Consider the following 12,792-nt stretch of genomic DNA (forward strand, 5'->3'; position numbering starts at 1 on the left):
TGAGCATGATGGGTGAACTTGGTTTTTTCCTTGGTTTACAAATCAAGCAACATCCAAATGGAATTTTCATAAGTCAAGAAAAGTATGTTAAAGACATTCTTAAGAAATACAAAATGAATGAGGCAAAAATCATGGTCACCCCCATGCATCCATCTTCAAGTTTAGATAAGGATGAAAGTGGAAAGTCTGTTTCTGAAAAAGAATATAGAGGCATGATAGGCTCATTATTATATTTAACTGCTAGCAGACCTGACATAGTGTTTGCAGTAGGTTTATGTGCTAGATTTCAAACATGTGCAAAAGAATCTCATTTAACTGCAGTTAAAAGGATTTTTAGATATCTAGTAGGTACTACTGATCTTGGCCTTTGGTATAGAAAAGGTTCTAGTCTTGATCTTGTAGCCTATTGTGATGCTGATTATGCTGGAGACAAAGTTGAGAGGAAGAGTACAAGTGGAACCTGTCAATTCTTGGGACAAGCTTTGATTGGATGGTCCTGCAGAAAGCAAAACACCATTGCACTCTCCACAACTGAAGCTGAGTATGTCTCTGCAGCAAGTTGTTGCTCTCAAGTTTTGTGGATCAGAAATCAGCTGGAAGATTATTCACTAAGGTACACAAATGTTCCTATTATGTGTGATAATACAAGTGCTATTAATCTTTCTAAAAATCCAATTCAACATTCTAGGTCTAAGCATATTGAAATTAAGCATCATTTCATTAGAGACCATGTTCAGAAAAAGGATATTACATTAAGCTTTGTTGATACTGAAAATCAACTAGCTGACATTTTTACAAAACCATTAGTTGAGGATAGATTCAATTTTATTAAAGAAAAATTGTTAATCATGAAAAATCCCAACAAAGGTTGATCACTGTAAACACTAAGGGCCATAGACCAACCCCCTTGATGCTCTCTGATCCAAAATCAGAAAGTTCAACTAAGATCAGAATGTTTGCAAAGTTCAGAATGTTTGCAAAGTTCAGAATGTTCAACCAAGTTCAGAATGTTCGCATCTGATAAAAAGGTTCAGAACTGACATTCTTGATAAATTAAATAATTCATTTATAAAATGATTATTTACTTCTTTTAGGATCCTTCCATATCTCTAGCATTTAATGCTAACCTAAAAGGAACCTCTTTTGGTTTTTAACCACTAGGTAATGGTAAAAAGGTCAACTACACCTTTTCTACTTCCCTCCTTTAACGGCTACTTTTTCTCTCTCCTCTCTGTTCCGTTTTTTTTCCTCTTTCCCCATACAAACTGCCATCATCAAACTTCTTCCACTTCTCCACTCTCACACGTTCACTTCTATATATCCAACTACTCCTTTCACTAACTCCTCACTTCAAACTTTTTCATTTCCCTCTTTCCCTCTCTCTCCAAAACCTAAAAACTTTGTTTTTCTTTGTCTTCGTTCCCAAATGGCTCGAACCAAAACAACATCTCCATTGTCTGAAGATGACTCAACCCCTGTTGCTCGTTCTCAACCACCATCTCAAACCGCTGCTGAATCAAACTCATCACCTCTGAACGAAACCCCTGTCCACACCATCCTTCCAGACGAAATTATCCCAATCACTGAACCTTCCAAAAACACCAAATCATCCAAACTTAAGACCAAGAAGAAGGTTATTAAACCTAAGGCAACTAGAAAATCCTCAAGGATTATGTCTGGATCCTCATCCTCCAAAACCAAAACGGTTTCTCACGTAGATCTCACAGACTCCGTAGAAAAGGATGATAGTGACGAAACTCTCTCTGAGTTCATGAAGGCTTCAAAAGCTGAGTCTAAGAAGAAGAAAGGAAAGACTCAAGTGATTGAGACTCCTCCAGCATCTGAACCTTCAGAAAAGAATTCCACTTCATCTGAAGAAGAAGAAGAGAAGGAAGCTGACCCTCCCAAGCATGGAAAAGGGAAGGATGTCAAACTGATTGCATCCTTGATGAAAGCTGAGAAGGAAGCAAAGCAATCTCAAAGACCAGTAAGCAAATCAAAATATTTTGACTTTGCTGATCTTAAGAAGAAAAACTGGAACCTACGAGAATACACTGATTCTCAAGAATGGACCCACTTTGTGTCCCTCCAAGACCTCACCTTTGAAGATTTAGTAAGAGAGTTCTATAGCTCAATGAGAATTAAGGATAAGAAGAAAGAAAAGATGCTCATCACCACTGTCAAGGGAGTGGAAATCAAGATTACCAAGGAATTCCTCTCAAAAGCTTTGAGAATCCCTAATGAAGGTAATGAACTCTTCTTTCCTTCCTGGTTTGATAAGATGAAAGTCAGTCGTAGCAAACTCATAGTTGAGTACACCAAACCTGACCACCCTTTCAACTCCACCAATCTAAGAGATGTCCCAAAGATTTTACACAATATGATTAGGCACACCCTGCTTCCAAGGAGTGGTACTTTTGAAGCAGTCACAGACACAGATCTCTGCATCATGTATCACCTAATCACAAAGAAGAAGTTGAATCTTTGCTATATCATTCTTCAACACATGATAGACTCATGTATGAATCCTAAACAATCAAATGCTGCCCTTGCTTATGGTATGCATATCACCCCCATTCTTAGAGCTGCTAAAGTTGATCTTGAAGGAGAAGAAGGTGACTACACCTTCATGAGATTCACCTCAAAGACTCTAGCTCAACTTCACATAACCACCTCAAACATGCCAACTCCTACAGCCTCAGAAACTACTGGATCTGTGAAAAGGCACTCAGATCAGAAGGTTAAGGTAACAAAGAAGAGAAAACTTGAAAAAGTCAGGAACTTGTCAAGTATTCATAGGCAAGAAGAAAATGAAGCCTCTGATGATGACATGGCTGATTCTCCTCCAAAGGAAGATGAACCCCCAGTTGTTAGTCTCTTCCAAGGAGTTGCAGAATGTGCAAAGAACATTCTCAGACAGCATGCAGAAGATCAGAATGTTAAGGAATCTCTGAAGGAAGATGAAGTTGCTGGTCAAAGGGAGATCCAAGATGAAATTGTCCCTCATGAGAAAGGAGAAGAGTCAACTCAAGAAGAATCCAAGAATGCTACAAACCCTGGAGAAGAACCTCAGAAAAATGATTCAACCATTGCTGCTGCAGTTTAGAATGTTACTGCTTCACATGCTGATCAACTTCAGAAAGTTGATAGAGTTGAAGAAAATACTGAGAAAACAGCTCAGAAAGTTGCTGATGATCTTGAAGAAGCACCTCAGGAAGATGACCAAGACATGCATGATGTGGCTGAAATTCTTGTCTCTCAAAGGATGAGTGAGGGACATGATAACATGGACTCTCAAGAGATTGAGCAAGAAGAAAATCAAGCTGGTTTTGATCTGAATGTGGAAGATCCTAGCTCTGATTTGAATGTGTACCAAGATGCACAGCCTGATAACAATGAAGAAGTGCTTCAGGAGACTCAGGAAATGATTCAGGAACTTCAAGAAAATCCTGCAATCATAGTTCAGAATGTTCAGACAAATGCAACTGCTGAACCAAATCTGCCTCAAGATAATGAAATGTCTGTTGACCCCATTCCTCAAGCATCAGGATCACTACCTTCTGCTGAAGTCCAGCTCATGGCTCAACAAACTCCTCAAAATCAGAATCTTAATTTCTCCACTTCCACCATGGAATCAGAAGTTGGAAAGTTTTTTGTTTCTCCTCTGCCCACTCCAAATATGGTACCTTCTCCACCACCAGTCACAAACAAAAACACTAGCAAACTGCCAAACATTCCTGACCTCTTTGAATCTCTGGATACCTTTGTCACCAAAGATGGTCCTTCTAAGGAAAAGGTTGAAGCATATGCTCCTGCTCCCTCTGCTAAACCATCCAGAGCTGAGAAAATGGCTGCCAGGGCTCTTAGGGTCTCCACTAAGACTCATAAGATTGTCTGTGTGCTAGCTAAATGGACAGTTGATGTTCAAGCTCCTGGTCTTGCAATGGACCCTCCTGTATTTGAAGATCCTAGTGTATTTGACTCTGAGCCCTCTTCTGACTCTGGGGATTCCACCCCTTAGTTCTCTGGTCTTGTCTTATACCTCCTTAACTTTTTGCAGATGACAAAAAGGGGAGAAGCTTTAGGATAATTATAATTATGTCTTTAAGTTTCTAGGTTAAGGCCCTAAGTAGGTCAGTGATCAAAACTTGTTGGTTGAAGTTCTTAAAACTTCACCTTTTTGCCTTTTGTTTGATCACATATGCATTTATAATTTCTTTTTTGTTTTTGAACCATAGGAATCATGAAATTGTACTGAATACATAATATCAATGAGAATGAATATGATTTTGGTTCAAATGTGAATGTTTTTATTTATGCAATAAATTATAAAAGTGAGGGGGAGCTTTATAAAGCCTTTAAAAACTCACTGCATGAATTATAAAAATGAGGGGGAGCATCAAAATAATTTTTTTAGCTCTGAAACTTCTCATATATATAATCAAAATCCATTATCCTAAATCAAAGGTTTGTCATCATCAAAAAGGGGGAGATTGTTGAGGCAAAATCCCTAAATAATTTTAAAGATAACAAACCTTGATGATTAAGGAATTAATGGACTTTGATTAATTTGTTGGTATTTAACTTGTGCTCTTGAGTGGTTAATTAAGACAGGAACAAGTTTCAATTTATACCAAGAAACAAAGAATCAAAGGACATAAAGACTTAAGAACTCAGTCAGAGTTCAGAAAGTTAAAATGAGTTCAGAAGGTTGGACAGAGTTCAGAAGGTTGTTCATGATGAACATCAAGAACCAAGCCCAGATATTCATGAACAAAATGAAGAACATGCAAGGTCTACGTGACTTAAATAAAAGCCCAGTAAAGTACAATGACTAATATCAATCAAGGAATAAAGGCATTTAATTGATTAAAGTCAAAGAGGGCATCTTCAATGTTCATTCAAGACTATGAACATTTGAAGTATAAAACATTAGGAATATTCCATCAAGAATATCATCCTAGATGTTTTCTAAGCTGCACTTCATAAATGTTTCACTATTAGGATTTGATTACATCAAATGAAAGTCTTACGAATCATCCTAAGTGAAACAAAAAGGAACATTCTGAAGTCCCCTGAGTTCAGAAAGTTCGATCCTGCTCCATGCTTTTTCTGACATGAACAGTATAGTTGTTGGAAAGAAAAAGGCAAAGACAAAAGCAAGATCAAATCTTTTTCAACAAGATTTCGACACATAAGGGAGTTGGTACTGTACAAAGCAAACCAAATCCCCTAAAGCATGGAATGAAAGTGACAGCTCCACTTTATGAGATCCTGCACTTGTTCCAAGGTAGATTGCAAAGAAAATCTGACCAAGGAACATTCTGAAGTCGTACAAAGCAAATCTTCAAGTACAACCCAGAAATTCATGTGACATTCATCTGCAAAAAAGCCCAGATGCACATCTGACCGTCAATTCACATGAACCCAGATGAAGATCATCAAGAACACAACAATATTCTGGAAAATTCTCAAGAACACAACAACATTCTGAAGTATTCTCAAGATCACAACAACATTCTGAAGTATATCAGTTTTGCCCAGAATTCAAGTGTAAGTTGGTGGGTCCCATGACACGTGGCACAAGACCAGTGGACACTCTCCAACGGCTACAAAGGTTCAAGAAACTCTATAAAAAGAGATCAAGGCCTCAGCATAACACACACCTTTGCAAAGCATACAAGAAAACAACATAAGAGTGTTTGAAGCTTTAGCAAAAACATTGATCATCACAAAGATTCCAAGAAGTCTTCAAAGTGTACATCAATATCTCTCTTATCTTTTTAAAGATAAATCTCTTCCTCCATTTCTTTTTTGTCTGATCTGTATCATTCAAACTCCATACAAACTCCATACAAATTGTAAACAAAAGTCTCATCTAGCTTTAGGGGTACTAAAGTGTTAAGTTGAGCAGAAAGGTGTAAAGTCTAAGTAGGTAACTTAGCAAGAAAGGTGTAAGCCTGTTGAGGCTTAGAGAATACAGGTTGTGTAATTGTTCAGGTGAACAGAGTTGTACGGTGCAGGATTTGAGAAGTTATCTCAAGCATCATAGTGGAAAATCTCACAAAACTGTGAGGAGTAGACTAGCCCACATTGGGTGAACTACTATAAATTTCTGTGTGTCCTTCTTCTCTTCTCTTTACTCTTTAATTTCAGTAAACACAACACACACACAAACACGTTTAATTAACTTAACTAGTTAAACTGTTTTTCAGACTAACACTTCAGAACGTTCTGAAGTCTGTCAGTTAACTTAACCATTCCAAGTTTTCAACTTGAGAATAAAATTTTAAGTGACAGGTCTAATTTTAAAAAGGTCACAATTCAAACCCCCCTTCCTTGTGACTATATTATCTACTTCAGCTGTTTCTTGGAAGTCTAAGAAGCAAACCATTCATGCTCAGTCCACAAAGGAATCTGAGATGATAGAACTAGCTACTGCTAGTGAAGAAGCAAGTTGGCTAAGATGCTTGCCAGCTGGGATCCCTTAATGGGAGAAACTGTTACCAGCTGTGTTAGTTAATTGTGATAGTACCACGACTATTGCAAAGATTAAGAATCATTATTATAATGGAAAGATACAACATATAAATAGGAAACACAACATGATTAGATAGAGTAACTTTATTGGAACGGCTAGAGTTAATTTTGAACATACTAATGAAAACTTAGCGGATCCTTTGACGAAAGGACTAAATAGAGAGAAAATCCAAGATACTTCCAGTAGGCTGGGACTAATACATATAGCTCTCTGAGTGATGGTAACCCGACCTACATGACTGAAGATCCCAAGACTTATATTCAATGGGTAATAACAAGACATGAAGTGATAGAGCATACTATGATAAGGATTAAGAAATCATGATCCTGCAGTGAAAGAAGGATGAGGTAATAGAAACTCTTGTTAAATCGAAATAGTATCCGCTATGCAATGGTTAAAGTTGTAGGTGACACCTTTGTTTACTAGAAAATTATACGGAGACGTCTGACGATATTTCTCGAAACCATTTTTTAGGAGCATCTGTGGAAATTGAGTAATTAACTAAACACAAATTCCCATAATGGGTAGAACTAGTGTAGTGTGAATTGAAAAAACTGGAAGTCCCATATCGGATGGATCCCACACATTTGTGGTGTTTATATAGTGGGGGTGTACCTCTAAGGAGGTGCATAATTAAGTGAACAAAGTAAGCACTAAATAAAATATATATATATATAGACACACACACACACACACACACACATATATATATATATTTGAAAATGATAAATTAAATAATTAATAAAATCATTACTAGAAAGTTCTTTCTTAGTCCCCAAGTTATGCTAAAATATTTTTGAACGCAATCTAGAATATTTTGGAACACAATCCGAATTATTTTAGTATGCAATCTATTATTTTTAGTCCTTTTGATCTAAAATATATTTTGGTACATAATATAATATATTTTGGTACTCAAATATATTTTGATACATAATATAATATATTTTGGTACTCAATTGAGATATTTTTGTACTAGATCTAATACGTGAAAAACTTAACGTCAAAGTAATGTATTATGATGAGTCATAGATAGTCTTATTTATTGCCTTATTTAGTTTAGTTTTATTTTAGATTTGATTTTATTTTATTGCATTTTATTTTAGTTTAGAATATTTTACTTCAAATTGTGTTTTATTTTATTTTAGGAATAAATATATGGTGGAAGGTGCCTTGGAGCAAAAGAAAGAGGACTAGAACAAATACAGCACAAGAATACGAAGATACGGGACAAAAATATGTTCCCCCAAAGTCAGAAGCTTGGCACGGCCTGTGCCAACATGTGGCACGGCCGTGCCCGTCCCAGAATCCACTTTTGCTGCTTTTCTTCAAGCCCAAGTTACCCTGTTGCGGCTTTACTGTTTTACCCTTTTAGTTGCTTAGTTTCTAAGTCGATTGTAAAGCTATAAATAGAGTAGCTCTCCACCATAAACAATCATCCTTTACTTTGTTTATTTCAATTGCTATTTTAATAAAAGTCTTTATTTTCCCTTTTACTTTCTTTGCAATTTACTTTACTGTTATTTTCTCTCTTCTTCTTCCCCCATGTCTACGATGAACATGAGTGAGTAGACTTCTTCGTCTTGGGATCGTTGGGGAGTCTAATGACTCAATCCTAAACAAAATATGCCTAAACCCTAATTTCTATGTAACCCTAATTTCTAATCTAGATTCACCGTCTTAATGTGGATTAACAATTATCAAACTGTGGAAGCGAAAGCGGAGGGTTTGATAATCGTTAATCCATCATCCCAAACATCAATTCATAAAGCGAGAGCGGAGTCTTGATGTTGGAACAAGTGAACCTAGACAATAATTGCAAAACAGTGAAATAGTCTTTGCAATTATTGAGACAAAGAGTAGTTTCAATCCTCTATGCATCTTCTAGTAATCATGTCAGCGAAATAGGCTTGGTTACTAGAAGTAAACTCTCACCGGACTTTCACCAGAAAGGTTAGGGGCTAAGGGAAACCGGTCTTTAGAAATTAGTGTGTAAATCATGAAATTAGATGTTTAGGTTTTGTCTAGTGAAGGATTAGTTATTATGATGAACCAATGATCCTAAGGCCCTTTATTATTATTGTTTTTACCTTCAGCAATCAAACTCTCTTTTATTAACTTTCTCTCCTCTAATCATTCACTAAAAGTTAATTAAGTTGAACAACTCCCTAGCGGAACGATAACTCTACTTACTACTATTACTTCGATAGGCCGTGCACTTGCGGTTTGGCCCTATCAAGTTTTTGGCGCCGTTGCCGGGGAGTTAACTAATTTAATTAGCTTTTTCTTAGTAATTAGAACTCTCTCTCCTTCTTCCTCTTTTCTTTTTATTTTCAACTGTTTTTTTTCTGTTATCGTTAACTTCTTGGGTTCTCAACCTTTTATGCGAAGAACTAGAAATCGAGCGGTATTCATACCCGAGATCGAAAGGTTCTTACATAGAAGAAGGAGAGCGGCACAAAATAACACCGCCATGGCCAATCACACTCTCAAAGAGTATGCAACGCCGTCTACGGCTGAGCCACAAGCTGTTATTGTGTACCTAACGGTTGAGGATGACAACTTTGAAATCAAGCCTGCCCTACTTAACTTGGTGCAGCAAAACCAATTCTCGGGATCCCCCACTGAGGATCCCAATCTTCACATCTCTGTTTTCCTACGAATTAGTGGAACAATGAAGGAGAACCAAGAGGCCGTAAGACTTCACCTCTTTCCCTTTTCCTTAAGGGACAGAGCTAGCGCTTGGTTCCATTCCCTCGAAGTCGGTTCCATTACTTCATGGGATCAGATGAGGCAAGCATTCCTTGCCATTTTCTTTCCACCATCTAAAACCGCTAAACTTAGAGACCAAATTACGCGGTTTAACCAAAAAGATGGGGAATCTCTCTATGATGCGTGGGAGTGTTTCAAAGAAATGCTAAGACTTTGTCCCCACCATGGCCTAGAGAAGTGGCTTATAGTCCACACTTTTTATAATGGCTTGTCTTATACCACTAAGATGTCTGTTGATGCAGCTGCAGGTGGAGCACTTATGAACAAGAACTACACGGAGGCGTATGCCCTAATTGAAGACATGGCTCAGAATCATTACAAATGGACCGACTTGCCTCTAAAATTGATACACTAACTGAAAAACTTGAAAAACTCAATGTTAATGCTATCAATTCTGCTTCTACTCCTTCTTGTGAAATATGTGGTATAACTGGTCATGCTGGTGTTGATTGTCAACTAGGTAGTGCTATTAACGGTGTTGAGCAAATGAATTATGCTCAATACAACCAAGGGATGAGACAAAATCAAAATTTTTACAAAAACCAAAATCCTATGGACAAGTAGCACCACCCGGTTATGCAAACAACCAAAGATTCACTCAGAAATCCAATTTGGAAATTTTGTTGGAAAACTCTATTGCCAACCAAAACAAACAACTTCAAGAACTCAAAAACCAAACCGGATTTCTGAATGATTCTCTTTCCAAGCTCAATACAAAGGTTGATTCTATTGCTACTCACTCTAAAATGCTTGAAACTCAAATCGCCCAAATAGCCCAACAAGTGGCTACCTCTTCCCAAACACCGGGAGTCTTTCCTGGTTAAACCGAAGCCAATCCCAAAGCCCAAGTTAATGTCATATCTTTTGGGGGTAGTAAGTTAGGCGAAACTTTTGCTAAGGTTAAAAACATTGGGAAAGAAAGTGTCAAGCCTTTAGGTGATAAAATTGTGATAGAAGAAGCAAAACCGCTTGAAGAAAACAAAACTCCATCCCCCTTAAATCCTGATAAGCTTAAACTAGAGGGTAAGTTTGAAAAATTTGTTAACATACTTAGGAAGATTTGCATTAAACTTCCCCTTGCTGAAGTTTGTCTAGGATGCCTCTATATGCCAAGTTTTTAAAGGAAATTTTTTCAAAGAAAAGGGCTATAGAGCATAATGAGACAATAGCCTTGGCAAAGGAAACTAGTGCAATCATTCAAGAAGCACCCCCTAAGCTTAGAGATCCAGGTAGCTTTGCCATACCATGTGAAATTGGGAATGAAACCATACACAAAGCCTTATGTGACTTAGGAGCTAGTGTTAGTTTGCTGCCTTTGTCTCTTCTTAAAAGGATAGGGATAGGAGAGTTGAAACCTACCGAAATGGAATTGAAAATTGTTGATCGTTCTACCATGAAACTTGTAGGATTTGTCGAGGACATACCTGTTAATATAGAAGGGATATACATCCCAACTGATTTTGTAGTCGTTGACATTGAAGAGGACGATGACGTCCCCATAATCCTAGGTAGACCTTTCCTCGCAACTGCAGGAGCTCTCATTGATGTTAAACTTGGTAAGATTGTCTTTCAAGTGAGTGATAAGATGGTAGGATTTGAGTTGGAAAACGTTATGAAGGGTCCCGCTCTTTACTCTTGTTGCATGCTTAACGATCATGTTGTGAAAGAACGTTTTATAGCGTCATCTACACAATATGATATCTTTGATCCATTCTAAGGACTCTTTCTAACCGTCAAGCTAATGACATTAAAAGAGCGCTTCGTGGGAGGCAACCCACGCATTTAATTGCTTTTGTTTTGTTTGTTTTTCTTTGTTTTAGGTTGTTTTCTAGGTAATTGTCCGAGTACGATTCAAGAAAATGAAAATTTTTGAAGCCCCCTGGACCAGAAGGTTGGCACGGCCCGTGCTAAGACTGGCACGGCCGTGCCAGATTTTTCAAGCAAAATTGAAGGTTGAAGTCAGAAAGATGGCACGGCCCGTGCCAACAGGTGGCACGGCCGTGCCCGATCTCTAGCCCCTATATACTCATATTTTTTTCTCTTCTTCTTCCTCATTCACAAACCACAACCCTCTTTCATCTTTCAAACTTCTCTCTAAACCTCCATAACCCTCAAACTTCAAACCTTCATATCTTCATCAAAACCCAACCAAATCACTCAATTCTTTCACCAATCAACCACAAACTTCCTCCAAAACAAAAACCACCAATCAAAAACATCTTTCATCCATCCAAACCCATAATTCACCAAAACCCTAATCTTTCAAAACCTAACCCAAATACCATAAAACCTTAACCAATCTCCACACCCAAACCAACAAACCTTCCTTATACATCAACCCCAACTCTAAACCAATCCTTTCCACCAAAAATCTTCCCAAACCCTAAACCTTCCAACCAATTCCAACAAGGGTCAATGGCTTCAAGAAGAAGTGGTAAGGAACCAGCAAGTTCTCAAGGAGGACCTCCCCCAAAGAAGCAAGCACAAGTGAAGAATCATGGAATCAAGTTCAAGGACAACAAGCAAAGGGACAGGTATAAAATTCTAATCTCTAAAACCTTGCATCCCACTAGATATCCTGCCTCTCATGATTTGGATGAACTAGAACTTAGAGATGATGTTTATAGGCTAATGGGTAGATTAGGCTGGACTGATATGTTAACACCTATGCGGGGTTATGAAAATTTCACTTATGAATTTTTAAGCTCAATTGCTTTCACTAAAGATAAGATGAATTTTGATAACCCTAACCATAGAGTTGTTTTCCGGTTGATGAACATTGATTATAATATGTCACTTCAGCACTTTTGTGAGGCCTTAGGTTTTGCAAATGAAGGGTATATTCATGATTCTTGGGATCCTAGCCTAAAACCGGTTAACTATGACCCAGCCGCCTTTTGGACACGTATCACCGGCGTTTCCAAATATGACCCTAGAGCCAACAAAGCTAGCAACATCCATAATCCTGTCCTTAGATACCTTCAACGGGTGATGGCTTGCAATATTTAGGGTAGAACCGCGCTAGGAAACACTAGAACCGATGAGTTGTTCATGTTATGGGAAATGCTCTACAACCACCCCGTCAACACTTGTTTCTATTTGATTGATTACCTAGACTTCTTAGGTAACAAACCACCCGGTAAGGGAGACATAGTGGTGGGTGGCATCATTACATACATAGCTAGGTGCTTTGGGGTGAGTGAGGACGAGGGCATCAAACCAATCGAGGGAAACAATGAGCTCAATAGGGAAACCCTCGTTGCTATGAATTTCATTAAAAACCGTCCAGGTCGCTACTACCAACTCAAGCTAAATGTCCCTATCTTGTTTTTACTTCCTAACCCATCTCGAACTACCACCGAGGTGGAAGAAAATTGGTTGTATGTTGATGATGTGCAGGTTCCTGTTGAGCAACATGCTAACATGGGAGAAGGTGCTAACTTGCACCAAGAGGGGCACCATGACCATGAAGCCGATGA

General features: G+C 38.0%; 1 protein-coding gene and 1 non-coding gene across 2 annotated transcripts; one reads left to right on the top strand and one right to left on the bottom strand.

The window, feature by feature from the left end:
• Nucleotides 1-1,426: 1,426 nt before the first annotated feature.
• On the top strand, nucleotides 1,427-4,021 carry LOC146922037 (uncharacterized). Its single transcript, XM_085711439.1, has 2 exons — nucleotides 1,427-3,097; nucleotides 3,140-4,021. Exons 1-2 carry the CDS (start codon nucleotides 1,427-1,429, stop codon nucleotides 4,019-4,021), a joined length of 2,553 nt encoding a protein of 850 aa, XP_085567565.1.
• Nucleotides 4,022-9,377: 5,356 nt separating this feature from the next.
• Nucleotides 9,378-9,484, bottom strand: LOC146922038 (small nucleolar RNA R71). Its single transcript, XR_015012946.1, has one exon. It is a non-coding gene; the product is annotated as a small nucleolar RNA R71 (small nucleolar RNA).
• Between the last annotated feature and the right edge of the window lie 3,308 nt (nucleotides 9,485-12,792).

Source organism: Medicago sativa, chromosome 5 (genome assembly GCF_051527215.1).
Source record: "Medicago sativa cultivar Bolivia chromosome 5, Bolivia_mono, whole genome shotgun sequence".
Taxonomy (NCBI): Eukaryota; Viridiplantae; Streptophyta; class Magnoliopsida; order Fabales; family Fabaceae; genus Medicago; species Medicago sativa.